The following is an 18472-nucleotide window of genomic DNA, read 5'->3' on the forward strand; positions in this document are numbered from 1 at the left end:
ATGATCAATTCTAGTCCAAACATAGGAAGAACAATAAGCAATTGGAAAGCATCATTTTACAGAATTTATTCAAACACTTACTGTTTTTGTCAGCTATTACAATTGGGAATGATCCCAAAAGTCTAGAAATAATTTATTTTGGGAGTCCCCCCCCCCCCTGGAATATATACAGGAATTTAATCTTTTATAGCAAATGTATCCTGGGTGAGGAATATCAGAACCATGTGATAGTAAATTAATAAATAAACTTCAATGTTATTTGTTTTAGATTGTTGTCAAGATAATAAACACAAGCAATTGAATATAATCCAAGTATGTCTTAAACTTTAAACTGATTTTAAGAAACTCAGAGAGAGTCTACGAAAAATTCCATGGATGAAAATCCTAAAGGAGAAAATAACTCAAGAAGCATAGGAAACTCTGAAAAATATGATAATAAAAACCCAGTCCAATACAATACCACTGAAAAAGAAAAACAAGAAATCCAAGCAGAAACCAGCATGGTTGTATAAAGATGTCTCTGATAAACTGAAAGACAAAAAGGATGAGTACAAAAAAATGGAAAGAGGGACACATAACTAGGCAGAATATCAGCATAGTCCAAATCTGTAAAGAGAAAGCCAGGAAAGCAAAGGCTCAGAATGAACAAAGACTTACAACAAAAGTCAAAGATAATAAAAAAAAATTCTTTAAAAATATAAATAACAAGAAAAAAGTCAAGGAAATAGTTGGTCCACTAAAAAGAAAAGATGGCAAGGAAGTAATAAGTGGTAGGGAGAAAGCAGAGCTATTAATTCATTCTTTGTATTGGTCTTCATGTAAAAAGAGACTAGCCCAACCTACCAAAACCTAACTGTAAAAGACAGACTAGAAATAAAAATTAAAATTAGCAAGAAAATGGTAAGAGAACAGCTGTCTTATATTGATGAATATAAATCACTGGGACCTGATGGATTACATCCCAGAGTTTTGAAGGAGTTGGCAGATGTCAACTAAGAATCATTGTACCATATCTTTCAAAAATCCCTGAGCACCAGGGAACTACAGTATCAGAGCTAATGTGATTCCAATCTTCAAAAAAAAAAAGGGGGCAGGGGAATAGACCCTGGAAACTAAAGACCAATCAGCCTAACATCAATACCTGGGAAGATACTGGAAAAATAATAATCAAAAAAACAGATCTACAAACATCTAGAAACAACTGAAGTTATAACTAGAAGCTAGCATGGGTTTGTTAAAAACAGATCATGCCAAACCAGTCTTATTTCATTCTTTGCAAAGTCTCTAAATTAGTAGACCAGCAAAAAACTGTGGACATAGTATACTTAGACTTCAGCAAGGCATTCGACAAAATAAACTATAACCTACTTCTTGGTAAACTAGAAAAATGTGGGATAGCCAGCATCACCACTAGGTGGATTTGTAACTGGCTGACAAACTGTATTGAAGGAGTAGTCCTTACTGGCACTATATTTACATGGAGGGAAGTAAGCAGTGGGGTACCACAAGGTTCCACCCTAGGAACAGTACTCTTCAGTATTTTCATAAATGGTTTAGATGAGGGAATAGAAGGGGAGCTCATCAAATTTGCAGATGACACTAAACTGGCAGGAATAGCCAACACCCCAGAAGACAAGATGTTGAAAGACAATGGGCTGTATCTAACAACATTAACTTTAATGTGGAGAAAAGCAAGGTTTTACACCTAGACAGGAAAAACCAAAGGTACAGGTACAGATTAGGTGAAACCTGGCTCAAAAACAGTAACTGTGACGGGACCTTGGAGTCCTTGTGGATGATCACTTAAACTGAGCAAGCAGCAGCAGCCAAAAAACTAATACAATCCTTGGTTGTATAAACAGAGGCATAGAATCAAATTCACATGAAGTATTAGTATCGCTTTATGAAGCCTTAGAAAGGCCACACCTGGAATAATGCATTCAGTTTTGGCCACAACATTACAAGAAAGATCTTGAGACTTTGGACAAAGCACAAAGAAGAGCAGCTAAGATGATTAAACGCCTGGAAACAACAACATATGAAAAACGGGTGCAGGAATTGGGTATGGCTAGTCTAGAGAAAAGGAGAACTAGGTGTAAATTGATAGCAGTATTTCAGTATTTGAGGTGCTACCCCAAAGAAGAGGGGGTCAATTTATTTTCCAAAGCACTAGAAGACAATGGATGGAAACTAATCACAGAGAACTTAGAATTAAGGAGAAACTTCCTAACAGTGAGAATAATTAATTAATAGAACAGCTTGCCTTCAGAAGTTGTAGGTGCTTTATCACTAGAGGTTTTTAATAAAAGACTAGACAGCCACGTTTGAAATGGTATAGGGCAGTGATGGCTAACCTATTTGCCATCGCGTGCCAAAAGCGGAGGGAGTGTGGGGGGGGGTCGAGCGCACGCGTGCCCATACCCATAATTCAATGTGCCCCACCCTTCTGCGCACATGCGCACACTCCCCCCGCTGCCCCCACTTTTGGCACGCGACACCAAAAAGGTTACTGGTGGGCCCGGAAATTCCATTTTTCACCCTCCCCAGGCTCCAGAGACTTTCTTGGAGCCTAGGGAGGGTGAAAACAGCCTCCCCCACCACCCCCGGAGGCCAGAAATGGCTTGTTTCCTAACTTCCAGTGGGCCCAGGAGGCCTGAAAATCAGCTGGCTGGCATGCCCATGCACGCTGGAGCTGAGCTAGAGCAATGCTCGTGTGCCCATAGATATGGTTCCACGTGCCACCTGTGGCACGCGTGCCATAGGTTCGCCATCATGGGTGTAGGATCTCCTGCTTTTTTTTTTTTATTTTATTGAAAAAGTTTTACAAATACATTTTCACCCCAATTTCCCCCCCTAACCCTCCCCTCCCCCCAGGACTTCCACAAAATATAATCCAAATCAAGGCCACATTTTATAAAACTTGAACCCCTCCACCCCCTGTATATTATTCAAATCTTCACAAGACTCAGTTATTCTATCCCTGTATAATACATTCAGTTAAAAGCTTTCTGATATTTCCTAGTTTGATATTTATTCTTTACATAATCTATCCACTTTTTCCACTCCCATACATAAGTCTCTTGTGTCCGATCTTTTAGATATGCTGAAATCTTCGCCATCTCTGCAAAATTAGCCATCTTCAAAGTCCATTCTTCAATAGTGGGCATAGCTTCATTTTTCCAATATTGACCTATCAACAATCTCGCTGCTGTTACCATATACAATATCAATTTTGTTTCACCCACTGAAAAACCCTTAACTATACCCAGTAAAAACAATTGAGGAGAAAATTGAATTTTTTTCTTTAAAACATTTTGCATAACCCACCAAATTTTTATCCAAAAAGCCTTTGCTTTCTTGCATGTCCACCACATATGATAATATGTAGCATCTAAGCAATCACATCTCCAACATTTCGGTTGAACATTAGGATACATGCATGACAATTTCTTAGGATCTAAATGCCACCTATAAAACATTTTATAAAAGTTTTCCCTCAAATTCTGCGACTGTGTAAATTTAACATTCTGAACCCATATTTTTTCCCATGTTTCCAACATCACTGGTTCTGCAAAACTTTGTGCCCACTTTATCATACAATCTTTAACCAGTTCAGTTTCTGAATCCCTTTCTAACAAAACATTATAAATCCTTTTAATATGCATTGGACCTTTCTCTTTTATATGTCTAACCAATTCTTCTTCATACATCATTATACCAGGATCTCCTGCTTGAGCAGAGGGTTGGACTAGAATGGGGTCACCAACCTTTCGGACTCAGGGACCACTAAATTCATAATTTTAAATCCCACGGACCACTAATATGATCTGCCTAATGACTGGTTGGGTGGGCGTGGATAGGTGGTCATGTGACTGGGTGGGTGTGGCCAACTTGATGTCACTCACGTTGAGGGGCACCTCACTGACTTCTACTCACCCCTCCCCTCCAGCCACTCCTCGCCTCCCCACCCAGGCGCCTTAGGGCCCCAACAAGAAGCAGTTGTTGGAGTAGGCAGCCACCATGAGAAAGAGTTGGCAAAACAGTTGGCTCAGTTCAAATTGGATCTGACCAAGAAGGAGGCTCAGCAGAAGTACCTCACTGAGGACTATGAGCATAGACTTTCCAAGCAGAGGAAAGACTGCAGGAGTGCAAGGCCAGGTACCAGTGCCTGGAGGCTCAGCGGGCTGAGATAGTCAGCCAGTTCCAGGCCATGAGGCAATCCCACTGGAACAAGGCCCTCCAGCTCTTCCCCACCAGCAGCACTTCCCTCCAGCCTTCGCCCAAAGCCCCGCACCAGGAGACTGAAACAGACCCCAAGTCGGAATTTCTGCCCCCCTCCGACCCACACAAAAAGACCCCGAAGGGGGAGACTCTCTGCAGCAACACAAATGTTCATTGCACATATCTGGCCCAGGGGCCGCAGTTTGAGGACCCCTGATTTAGTGCAATATAAAAAATGCAAATAATTTTTCTGCGGACCACCAACATTTTCTCACGGACCACCAGTGATCCACGGACCACCAGTTGGTGACCGCTGGACTAGAAGACCTCCAAGGAACCTTCCAGCTCTATTCTGAGTGATTAGATATAATTGACTTCCACCTTGAAACCAGGGATAATATATTAGCCCTGAAATATACTTGCATTTCATTAAAATATTTTTCATATGTTTTTATGGTAGATATCCGAAGCTACTGATTTACTTTGCACAATCCTTTAAGATATTTAAGATTGACTTTTGGTTGATATATAATTTGAAGAAATTATACTTCTGAAAGAAACAGGCTACAGAGAATATACTGATATGAAACACAACAGCATTAACCTTTGTAAAGAAAGAACAATAATCAACCTGGAGGAGGGAATTAGATCAAGACCAAATTTTACTTGTGTGGTATTTTTTTCATCCATCGTAATGTTTACTTTTTAAAATATGAGGCACATCAGTGTGCAGGCATGGCAGAACTAGGCCTAAGAGACTACATAGCAAGTATTTTGAGCCTTGTTAATTTCCAGTATTTCCTTAATTAGAATTAGAGAAATACAGTGAATTAAAAGAGTCTGAAGTGCCATCTCACTGAGTATTCTCTCTCTTCCTCTCTGTGAATGTTTCACAGGAAATCCCCACCTTCAGTTGCCAATTTTTTTCCCCCTGACTTTTTGAGCACCTGCAGAATGAAAACGTTTCTTAAGGGCTTAAACATCAGTGTAGCAAAGTATTGTTGGGGGAAGGGATAGTCCATGATAGCAAAGAAGAAGGTCTTAAGTCTTAACAAGAAAAACAGTAAATGATAATGAAAGAGAAAGAGATCCTCAAACGAAGAACAAGAAACCAACCTTATTTTGTTAAATCCCTATAACTTGTTTCATTTATATGCCATTTTTGTTATTATAGTAGTTGCCCTGTAGAGTGGTCACTTTCCATTTATTTAAAATATACGAAACACATATGGAAATTAACAAACATACAATTATCAGGTTCAAAATATTCAAGAATAATGGATAAAAAAACAGCACTCTTGTACTTTTAATTGCTTAGTTTTTCTCATTTTGGACCTCAACACTTTGTCTTCCACAAATAATTCTGTACAATATATGTTAGGAGCTATTACCTCACTTGCCTATTTATCCTCTTTTGCTCCAAAACTGCCAAACTGCTAATGAACAGCACACCAGTAACTTTTTCACAGGACTTCATGCAGTAAGAAAATTTCCTACTACTACTATTAGCTGTGGTGAGTTCACAGATACACATGGCCTTATTTTTCTTGGACCCAAGACTGTCCATTCAGACTAGGAGTAGAAAAATCCTACATCTTCTTTTTCTCATTAACAGAAGTCAGTAAAGAACCAGGCACTGGTCAAAATGAGGCATATACAAATTGTGAGCTTTTGATAAGAGTACAAGACAAATTAGTTCCATCTCATTTTTACATGAGATTACCAATTTTTATCTCCTCAATCTAACATACATACGTACAAAGATCAATGTTTTAAAGTAATAAAGCAAAATATGCATCTAAAAATAGGGTGCATTAGAAATAAGTATGCACAAAACTGGCTAATTTCAACGAAAGTAGTATAACTTTACTTGCAAAAAGTGAGCACAGGAATAAAATTAAACCGTGCAAAAAATGTGCACTATTAGGCTTAGGAATTTAAATACTTAGAAAATACTTAGAAAAAAGATGAGATAAATTTTTGGTTTGAAAACAGAAATGAAACAAAGCAAAACAAAACAAAATGTTTCTTCATCTCATTTCTAGGTTGGTATTTCAGCTGATACCATCTTCTGCCTGGAAGTATTAGGTTTGATGTATGATACCAAGTGGTCTTCCAAACCTAGTGTACATGAAATACACTAAACAAAGAGGAATAGTTATATTTTGTTATATAATGAAGCACCTAAAATGTAAGTATTCAGGTGCAACTACATTATTTTATTTTAAATTATTCCTAAAAATATGTATTCTGTATAGCAGGGGTCCCCAATCTTTTGGATCTCAGGGACCACCAAATTCATAATTTTAAATCCCGTGGACCACTAATACGAATCCAGTGCGCCGCTTGCTGAAGCGGCTGGACTTCCAGTGGCGGGATGGGGTCCTTCAGGCACTCCCTACTCTCTCTTTCTCTCTCTCTTTCTTTCTTCCCCTTTCATAGTTTCATCTCTCTTCCCCCTCTTTCTCTCTCTCACTTTCTTATTCTCTCTCTCTCTTTCATTCTGTCTCTCATTCTCTTGCTCTCTCTCATCTCATGGACCAGCCAGTATCTTGGGGCTGAGAGGAAGTCAAGCATCTCCCCCAGAGACTGAGGTGCATGGAGCACCAACAAGGGCCGGAAGAAAAGGCTGCGAGATCCAGCAAGAGACGAAGCTTCACTCTGGCTCTGGAATATGGAGTGAATCTCCATCCCCCACCCTTCCCTTGCCAGGCGAGGAGTGACTGGGAAGGGAGAGTGAGGGGCAGGGACAGCCACTAGTGGGTTCAGCTGACAGGAAGCTACAGCAGAGGGAAGAAACAGCCCAGGGTTCCTGCCACCTGTTGCTTCGGCCCGCCTGCACTGCCACCCCCCTTTGCACCATTACCTCATTCTGGCCAGTGAGGGCTGTGCTGCAAAGTTGCAAGTTGCACGAATCTCCCTCTACAGCAGAGATTTACAGCCCCACCATGAGCTGCTGGCCAGTCCCATATTCCAGAGCTCTAGTCTCAGGACTGGTCATTGCTCATCCCGGAGCAGCTCCTCCACCTGGGTATGCCGTGGACCACCAAAATTTTCTCGCGGACCACCAGTGGTCTGCGGACTACTAGTTGGTGACCACTGCTGTATTATTTTTCAAGCTTTTTAGAACATTTGTTTAGAAAAACTAAAATATCTGTTGGTGTTCCTAAATTGTCATAGGGCAGTTGGTAAAAGGTAAAATGAGATATAGTAGTAGTTCGTAGTATTAATAATAAGTAATTAATTAATCAGCAAACATTTATACTTCCATATATTAACAGCAGAAAAACAAATTGGATTTTTGAAAAAAAAAGTATATAATCTATAGTAATTCAGGATAAATTATAAGTATATATGTAAACCAAGCCAATTTAGTATAATTTTATTACCCCAGCTACAGTTTGTTACCTCCATCTAGTTGGTGGAATTCAGGACTTAATAATAATATAATAATAAATATGAAGTCTGATAACAGAACCCACAGACTCTGAGATACATTTTAAAATACACAATCCATGACACATCAACTTGACTTCTTAGTAGTCGTTAATAAAAGCATGCCCTAAAACAGCTGCCCACAACCTTTTGGGCAACAGGGACTGGTTCCATGGAGAGAGGTTTTTCCATGGACTGGAGGGTTTGCTTATGTGGCTCGGTTTCTGGCATACTGTGGAGCTATGCTGGTCTCTGAACTGGGGGTTAGGGACCTCTGTCCTAAAATGTATCAAAGTTTGATAATATGAGCAACAGTCATTACTATCATAACTTAATCAGAGGTCTCAAAGACAGAGACCAATGAATCCAGTTTCTCTGTGTTTCCCCATTGTGCCCATTTCAATGCCACAGAAGAAGGTGTAGTGCTGCTTGCATAGAAGCTGCAGAAGAAAAGGAAAACTTGTGCCTTGCAAGTGTGCATTGATGGGGAGAAAGGTGGAACTACCCAAGATCAGGTAATAGTAAGGAAAAGATGCCTGGTACCTCGTTTGCTTTTTCCTCAGGGTGCCAACTTGTGCACCTCTTGTTTTCCCTGATCCAATTAATTTATCTACCTGTTGATGACATGAAAAATGAAAGCTGGTCTGCTGCTGGGATAGACAGCAAAGTCAGTGGGAAACAGAAAAATAGACAATTGTTTTTTAAAGTTATATCATTTTTTAATTATTTCATCACTTCTATTGTTCAAAAGTGTTCTCGGGTGGAAGATAAATTGTATGGTCATCAGACAAAGAGAAACAGAGCCATCTGTCACAACAAGAACAAGATGTTGAATATATATATAATAATATTTATTTATTTATTTGTTGGTTGGTTAGTTGATTGATTGCTTGATTATACTTTATGTTCCAATAAATATTTTGGTTACAATTTATTTTTAATTCAATTCAATTTTTGTATGTATATGAAAGCAGCTCACAATTAGCATATTTTATGTAATATAGCTCTCTTTTCATTTGAGTTTGAGACTTCTGGTTTACACCAAGAAAAGATGTCTTTGATCTAAAGTTGAAAAAAATTATAGAAGAGCAAAGTATTTGTTTTTGTATTTTTAATGCAAATATTTGTAGCTCAGGGTTAAAATGAGCGATCTGTGGTGCACTAGGTAACATCATCAGTGTTAGTAAGGAATGTGATTTGCTATCTATTTATATTCTAGTGACTTTCCCTACCAATGTTGCTGGTGTGGTCTTAGATATTCTTTGGTTGGGCTGTTTACTGTTGGCAGTTTCTTGATTGGGGTATTGTTTACTTGATTGTTGGTCTAATATTTATCCTGGAGTTAATCTATGCTGATCTGGGTGCTGATTGCTAGTGGAGAGGTGTTTGAGTCTTTTTCTTCCCCTTCTGGGCTCATTGATTGTTTCTTTTGCATAGATGTTGTTAATGTCTATGTGTCTATTGATAAATAATTTGTCAGACTACTAGGATTCTAGAAATTCCCTGCCATTTTTGGATTTGGTTTGGTCTAGCATGGTCACATTTTCCCAATTGAAACTATGGTTAAGTCTGTCTATATGTTGTGAAATTAAAGAGTTTTCATCATGTCTTCTGATGGCAATGAAACATCTGCAAGAAAACAAGCAAGCTCAGTGAACACCAAGGACCCCTTGTTTTTGTATTTTGTATTTATATTGCTCGTTATAGTGAGCCTATTGTTAAATTTCTCTGACAGCACTCATTCACAAAAAATGAACATTTTCAAATGCCATTCAGAGGAAAGCATTACAATATCATTAGTAAGTGCTCAGTTAAGGATTCATTATTTTTGCAGAGCACTAAATATTTATGTTCAGAGGACATCTAGTGGTAACTAATATATAGGCATGTTAACATAAAGATGCTTTGTTTAGGAAAAATATTTACAACCATTCATTTAGTGACCATTCAAAGTTACACAGCACTGAAAAGAGTGACTTATGACTGTTTTTTTACATTTACGGCCATTGCAACATTCTCATAGTCACATGATCAAAATTTGGAAGATTGGCAAATGGCTTATATTTATGACAGTTGCAGTATCCCGCAATCATGTGATCGCCTTTTGCAACCTTCTGACAAGCGAAGACAATGAGGAAGCCAGGTTCATTTCACAACCATGTTACTAACTTAACAACTGTAGTTATTTATTTAATAACTGGCAAGAAAAAATGTACAATGGGGCAATTGTCACTTAACAAATATCTCAGCAACAGAAATTTTAGGCTCAATTGTGATCAAAAGTTGAGGATTACCTGTACACAGATTAATCACAAATCTTTTCTCTTAGATTTATTGCTCAATGATTTTTATTTCTAAAGCTTTAGAAACCTTACTTTTAAAATGTTCAACAGCTAATTTCAATATAAGGAAAATAGGTACTTATTTACCTTTCCATCTTATAAAGCAGCAGGAAGCAAAACTGGGCTGATAACAGTTGATATCAGGAGCATAAAAAGGGACAGTGGTTTTGTCTGCACAATCATGGCTACCATCTTGTTTTCATTTTTTTTTAATTCTCCCTTGCAAGCGATCTTGTCTTGGTACAATAGACTGGATTGATAAATTATAAAACTTCCAGCAGAAGGCAAAGAATATTTAACTTGAATAACAATTTTCAGTTCAGAAAAAATGTACCCAATACATTTAAAATAAAAATAAAAACAAGAACTTGATGTAACTGTCATTTTATCCTACATTTCTGATATCTGCAAATTTTATAAAACATTCTATGACATAAAATCATAAACATTTTATGACATAATACAAAATGTAATAAATTATTTTCTGCGATCAACTCATTTTTTGAACGTGCTATACAGCTGAACACAGGCTACAGGAGTCTTTGACTTATGACCAACAGTTGCTTATGGACAGTTTGAAGTTAAATGGACTTCCCCAGAGTTCACAGCTCCAATGATTGCCCACCCCCTTGGGGAATTGGTGTGATTACCCCCACAGCCCATTGTTCCCCAGAATCTGTCATGTGTTGTGTCTCTTCAAGCAGTGTCTACTTCTGTGGATAGGCACCTGTAGTCTACCTAAGGCTGCCCCGAGTCACATGAAACCTTTTTTCCTTGAAGCGGCTTTGAAAAATGCTCTTTTGCAGCCTTAAAAACTGCATAAAAGTATTCTTGATATTTAAGCCCTGAAGAAATGTTTTCATTCTGCAGGTGCTCAAAAAGTTATTGAAACTAAATTTGGAAAATGAACATGTAAAACATTGTATGATTCAGTGGGCAAGGAACTTTGGATACAAAGTGATGTTTGAACAATGGGAAAATATGTGGACGAAGGATTTCAAATTCACATTAAATTACAATCTAAAAGAACATTTTTATAAGATGATGTACCATTGGTATTTAACACCAGATAAGTTATCTAAGTTGTATAAAGGTATGTCAAATGAATGCTGGAAGTATAAAAGTCCATCTATGATGGACATGTGATAAAGCAAAAAAAAAAAAAAAAAAAAGGAGTATGAGTCATATTTTAAAACAATTTTTTTGGGAAAACAGAGATAAAAATGAAACCAGAACTTTTCCTTTTGGGTCTAATGGAAAAAGAACTAGAGAAAAAATGTGGAACTTTGTTACTATATATGTTGACAGCAGCAAGACTATTGTATGCACAAAAATGGAAGGACACTTTGATTCCTACCATGGAAGAATGCTAGCAGAAATTGATGGAGTTGGCCAAAATGGCAAAATTGACCACTTTGATTAAAGAAAAGAACAGTAAGTACTTTTGTTTCCACATGGAGACCGCGCTTGATGTAGAGAAGAATGAAACTTTGACTTTAGGATTTACCGATTAGACTGATAGATCTATATAGAAATAGCTTGTTCACACTATTAGGAAAAAGCAAAAAGTTGTGATTTGATGTTAATGCCTTATTTTACTGTAAAAGAGAGTCAGAAGTCAACGCTTCTTTTTCTTTTCTTTCTTTTCTTTCTTCCCTTCTCCTTCCCCTTTCCCTCCCCCACTGTTTTCCTATTTACTTTGTATTTTGTATTTTATATTACTTTATAACTCAATAAAAATGTTAACTTGAAAAAAACTGCATAAAAGTACACTGCATTCTTGCATGATTTTTGGAGTTCTACTTCTCACATGACTTCTGGAGGTTGCATGAGAGGCCATTCTCCCATGGCCTCAGCAGCCTTGAAAAATCATGTGAGAATGTGGCGAGCTTTCAAGATTAGTTGTTGCCAGATGTTGGTGAATGCTGGAATGTCACCCAAAACATTTTTGATATATCACCTTTGACAAATATCATAAGCTTGCCATCATTGGCTTATGCATTATAATAAGTGGTCTTAGGTCTTAATGCAGTCTTAAGCATTCTGCAAAATATGATATTAAAGGTGACACTTTGCTCTGAAATTGGATCTATACTTGTAGAGAGATTCTAACCCTGAAGAGATTGTATTTGAACATGGACTATAGAATAGAGCCAAAAACATAAAACAGATGACTTCTTTTCTATGCAGGTATCATGGAAACAAGATAAAGATTTGTAGAAATCTAGCCTATTTATTACTAGTGTCAAAAGGACAATATTCCAATTTCAAAATCAATCTTAAAATAGAGATGCTTAAACAAAAAAAATGCCCTCACTATACTTCAATCAAAACCAGGGACAAATTTTTAAAAATTGTTATAAACTATGTATATGTATATATGCTTCAGTGCTTCTGGCTGCTGCTGCGCTCCTGAGTTGCTGCAGCAGTCACATGATCTTTATTTTCAACTTTCTGTGATAGTTTCTTAGCCAATCTCATATTTCCCTCCCCAACCCAGCAGCAGCTACTTACCTACCTGCTGGGAAGGGAAGGGAAAGGAAGGGAAGGGAAGAGGTGGGGGAGGGAGGGAGAAAGGAGAGGAATAGGGAGGAAGGAAGAATGCCAGTCTGGCCCACACCACTTTTCCCTTTGCCTTCCTTTACCCCTGAAACATCTTTTGCACATACTTGTGCATCTTTCCCAACTTCCCATTATAGGAGTTTGCATACGTGCAGGAATTTTCCTATTTTGGAAGGCAAACCTCAGATAAGGAAGGTTACATGCACGTAGGAGCCAGGAAATGGCATTAGAAAATAAGACCCTAACTCTGTAAATAAGAGGAGCAAGAGAGGAGGAAATGGGATGTTATACTTTAACTATAGCTAAACATTATAAGAGCTTAAGCAAACAGTAATGGTTAACCAAAGATTTTAGTTACCTGGAAGATTCTGTGAGCCAATGATATGCTGCCAAATACGCTGTAATTTGTAGTAACAAACTATATAATGTCTCTCTGTATAGCAATAAATACCACATATATTCTCAACCTCTCTGTGTGTGGTCATTTACAACATCCCATCCCATACCACACCACACCATTCCTTTTCCTACCTGTCAGTAGACATAAAGGAAGAGAAGGAGGGAGGGAGGGATGAAGGAAGGCCACCCATGTTCATTCTGTTTCTCTGTTTAGGTAAGAAAATACCTCTGAAACGATAACCCGTGGGTTGTCTGATACTAAATATATAACACTGTTCTTTACAGTTTATAGTACTGTTTATGTTTATTGTAGTTGTATGCTATTGAGATATAACAAATGGGATACATTTATTAAAACATGTTTTAGTAAAGATTAAATATAACATAGGAACCATAAATAAAAATACACAGAACTTACAAAAATATTACCAGACGTAATGATCACGCTAAATACAGCATAAAAATCACATTAATAATGCTAGTCATAAAAATATTTTTGAAATCATTAAAATAGCTGCTAATATCCTTGGGAAAAGAACATGGTTATCTTTTTTGTATTATTGGGAGAGAGTACATGGTGAATACCTAAGATGCACAAATTATGATAAATATAGGTAACAAATGAAAAAACATTGCTTTGGGTAGCCTTTTCCCAAACTATTTAAGTTGTTCTGTTCATATCAGCACTTTGAATTGGGACCAGAGATATGCTGATAACCAAAGCTAAAAGTATTGAAGCTTTTTAAAATCACAGTAGTATTCAAACAAACTGTACAGCATATAGCTATAACTATGATGTTGGAAGCAAAGGAAAGAAAAAGAAAGCAAGCATATGTAGGAACCTTTAAACGAACCTATTGAAACAGTGCTATTTCTCATGATTTGGAGTTGCCATTATTTGTCACTAAGCCTTGAAAATCTGAGCATTTAACACCCCACTGTGACAAGTTCATTGAACATCTTATAATAAATTTCTTAGCATGCTGATTTGGTGTAAGTTCTCAGCTTTCCAACTGACTTCAGGGGAAGCCTAGAGTTTTGACTGTCCCAAATTTGTCATATTAGTTTCAGAAATTGCTTCTTAAGTTGTCAAATTTGTGAGGAAAATGACAACTTTCTACAGCCATATCTCACATGGAAATTATTAATTAAAATTAACTGGGGGCAGTGGGATTGCTTGATTGGTGAAATAATCACTGATATAGCTAAATTAGAAAAGAATTTGTTGGGTTTTCATTAAAATATATTTGATTTGGTGTGAAAAATTTGTTGAACAGGTGATGAACATTTTTCAGAGTTCCATAGTTCTCAGTATATTTTCAGAAACTAATATGAAGAGAACTTTACATCTGACCAAACAAAATCTCCAGTTCACCAGTATTTCTTTCAATATCCCAAATACATGAATCATGTAAAGATATGAATAGCAATAGCAATAGTACTTAGATTTATATGCCACTTATATGTCATTTCATAGTTCTGCTGGCATTCGACAGAATTAGCCTGCAATATTTCATTCTAACCAATGTTCATCATGACTCTTCTATTACTTTCTACTACTTCTATTTTCTATTACTACTACAATGGATTTATTTTATTTGAGAGATTAAGATTATATAAAGAATTTAGCATTAAAATCCCATGTTGCCACTATGTTACCATTATGTTACCTTCCAATTATGTAACCATGATTTATATAAGATCATATGTGCACATACATATGCATTTATATATAGTATATAACTTGCATATTTTATATTTTTATTATAGGCTGTTTTACTGTAAATGTCACAAACAGATTGATACTTAGACAAAATATCAACATACTAGATTAGAATTTGCTATCGTGTAAGAAATAAATATAACCATAATAGTTTTTCTGTATATGAATCACAGCCCAAGCCACTGAAGAATAATCCTGTACTTCCAAATAACTCAAATCCTACTTGATAATATAACATGAAGAACCCTCCATGATATTCAATTAAAATTCATTCATTAATTGATACATAAAGGACAATATACATATATACATACTGTGAAGATTTCACATAATGTGGTATTGTAGTATGAACTCGGTTGTAGGTAATTAAGTCAACAAAAGGGTTGTCTAGATCCTCAGAATTCTCTGAACCAATACAGCCTCTGTTTGAACGAGAACATGCAAAAATAAAGCATATTTAACATAACTAAATTGTCCAAAAGCAATTGTTTTCAGGATGAACAGAAAACTCAGCAGTGCTTTTAGCAAACCCTCACAAAATATTTTTGGAACAGATTTTAGGGAAGCTAAAAAGAATAGGAAATGGGTGAATTAATTCCCCCCAAAGCCTTTATATTCAGGCTTGAGAAATTGACAGATCAAATCAAACCAACATAACTGGTGACCTATCATGCCATACAGGCATTAAGCTATTCTTGGTCACATGAATATAGACATTTTGGCTGACCATGATTTTCTTCTGGATTTTATCACTAATAAAGAATTCAGAAAAAGGGCATGGTCCTATGTGGAGCTCATTAAATTCCTCAAATGTCATAGTCTTTGTGGCAACTTCATAGTCTTTGCTCGTAAACTGACTTTTAGACAAACTGATGAGAGGAATACCATTAGCAGCAGACACTTTACTGAGCCATTCTTTACCAACCACCTTCCTTTCTTATTCCATAGCTCCTCTGTGGGTGGTCATGTCATGAGAATATTTACAATAAATAAGAATTTCCAACATCAATAAAAAGAATATAAGAAACCAAGTCCTAGAAGTCCAACTTCCTATTATTTACAATAGTTATTTAATACCCTGTTTCCCTGAAAATAAGACATCCCCTGATAATAAGCCCTCCCCGAAAATATTTAAACGCAAAGCTGGAAATCAGCTACGATGGCAAGAGGAGCCCCATCTTGCTCCATGCGCCCCAAAATAAGAAGACTTCCCGAAAAATAAGGCCAAGAGCTTATTTCAGGGTTCAAAAAAATATAAGACAGGGTCTTATTTTCAGGGAAACACGGTACTTTCAGCAGTTTATGCTCTTTTGTAGTTTACACCTTAACAGCTGATTATTGTATTGTATTTATTGTATTGTTATATTCCTTATCAAAAATACACAATTTATATTTTATACCTTGCAGCATGGTACCTCTTAATTTGAGTTTATCAAATAGCTATTTATTTTTTATGAAAGTGTTTTAATTTTTTTATTTATTTGACATATTAAGCAAATATATGTATCATTATAGCTTGCTGAGATGAAAATACAGTGGGGCAAAAAAGTATTTAGTCAGCCACCAATTGTACAAGTTCTCCCACTTAAAAAGATGAGAGAGGCCTGTAATTGACATCATAGGTAGACCTCAACTATGAGAGACAAAATGAGAAAACAAATCCAGACAATCATATTGTCTGATTTGGAAAGAATTTATTTGCAAATTATGGTGGAAAATAAGTATTTGGTCACCTACAAACAAGCAAGATTTCTGACTCTCACAGACTTGTAACTTCTTCTTTAAGAGGCTCCTCTGTCCTCCACTCATTACCTGTATTAATGGCACCTGTTTGAACTTGTTATCAGTATAAAAGACACCTATCCACAACCTCAAACAATATATATATATACACATCCGCGAAAACTTAAGAAGATATATATATATGCCTAATTTTCTACTGAAGCTCAAAATTACATATTGAAACAAACTATAACTTACGTGTATGAAGGGGGATGCTGAGTTCGAGAACTTGGGCTAACACTGTCAAAGATTAAACATAGTTTAAATTATTTAAATTTACTAATTTACTATTATATAAAATTGTGAATTATGAAATATAACTATTAAGGCCCAAATATATTACACTGATTAAGCAACGAGTAATTGCCTTCAATCAGACACTTCCAGCAATGCCCAAACAAATATTCTTGGAGAGCAAGGCATGAAGATAGCAGACACTAGCAATAAGTTGATGCAATTCCGCAATGCATACAGTATACAAAAGGGCATTTTGATGGCACAATGCTGTGTTAGTCATTATTATTAGAAATAAGATATTAGAAGCCATCCCCTTATACCTGCTGCAACTCTGTTGCATCCATGTATCTAGCTTATCCTGGTGCCCACCAATTTTTGTCAATCATTTGTCCAGGCTGGTATAAGGTTCTGAGCAGGTGATTGGACTCGAAGACTTCTAAGGTCCCTTCTATGATTTTATGGTTCTATCTATTGCTTTCCAATTTCTGCTGGCAAAACCAGCATTCTACATTCTGATTGCTGCACTGTATTTATTGGCTGTCATGCACTATAAGGAAGAGGAGGTATCCGCCCTTCCCTCCAGACACAAGTTGCTGCTCTTTACATTCATTTTATCCTTGGTTATCAAGTTGTCTGTTTCCCTAGTGGAGTAGAGGAACATTGGAACTTTTGTTTAATTGGTTCACTGGTAGGTTTTCTTTCTTACAAGTTCATCAGCAAAATACAGGTAATCATCGATTTATGATCACAATTGAGCCCAAAATTTCTGTTGCTTAACATTTGTTAAGTGAATTTTGACCCATTTTATGTTTCTTGCCACAGTTATTAAGTGACATGGTTGTTAAGTGAATCTGGCTCCCCCATTTACTTTGCTTGTCAGAAGGTCACAAAAGATGATCACATGACCTTGCAGCCATCATAAATATGAGTCAGTTGCCAAGTGTCTGAATTTTAATCATGTGACCATGAGGATGCTGCAACAGTCGTTAAGTGTGAAAAATGGTCATAACTCACTTTTTCCAGTTTTGTTGTAACTTCGAATGATCATTAAATGAACTGTTGTAAGTTGAGGACTACATGGTATAAAAATATTGACTTTTCTCATTTTTTCTTAACCAGCTGAAATAGAAATCCTCTCCTAGTTTCCCTAACTAACTCTGTAGTAGGAAGAACAGTAAAATAGTTGTTTTCCTTTATTCTCATTGGTCTGTTGATATATAATCTTCCCACACTTAGTCCAGACTAATTTACAAGACAAATTTGATTTTTTTTTTTTTTTGGCATCAAATCAGAACTGGGAGCAACAACTAATTCCCTTTTCGGAAAGGGAAAAAAAATGCTGCAAGGGAGTAGCTGGTTGGCAAATCTGGAGATGAAAGACTACAATTGTGATGTCATCTAGCATTTTACACTTTCTTCATTAAGCATCAACCATTCCAGTAACTAATAATCTGTAGAAATCAAGATAATCATTGGCAGGGCACTACGTTACATTACATTATATGCCAAGTTAGCCAACTATACATGCCAACAGAACAGGCACTGAAGCCATTAAAATAAATAAAAGACTAATTATTATTATTATTTATTGAATTTCTATACCGCCCTTCTCCCGAAGGACTCAGGGCGGTGAACAGAATAAGATTTCATATACATATAATTTTTTTTTTTTAATGAGCTGAGATGACTTAATTACTGACTTCCTAAAGTCCTTAATATATTAGGGAATTTTTTTAAAAAAGAATGTCAACTCTCTAAAGTTAAAAGATAC

The 18472-nt window shown here is 36.5% G+C and overlaps 1 protein-coding gene across 1 annotated transcript in view; it reads right to left on the bottom strand.

The window, feature by feature from the left end:
- The window catches only part of SPMIP7 (sperm microtubule inner protein 7), a 43646-nt gene that overhangs the window by 8691 nt on the left and 16483 nt on the right, over nt 1–18472 (bottom strand). Inside the window, exons 6-7 of the mRNA XM_034416420.3 lie at nt 16663–16704; nt 14997–15104 (exon numbers count right to left, since the gene is read on the bottom strand). Of these exons, the coding sequence (XP_034272311.1) occupies nt 14997–15104; nt 16663–16704 (150 nt within the window). The remainder of the gene's footprint in view (nt 1–14996; nt 15105–16662; nt 16705–18472) is intronic.

This window comes from Pantherophis guttatus, chromosome 4 (genome assembly GCF_059756535.1).
Source record: "Pantherophis guttatus breed Tessera chromosome 4, ASM5975653v1, whole genome shotgun sequence".
In the NCBI taxonomy this organism is placed as follows: Eukaryota; Metazoa; Chordata; class Lepidosauria; order Squamata; family Colubridae; genus Pantherophis; species Pantherophis guttatus.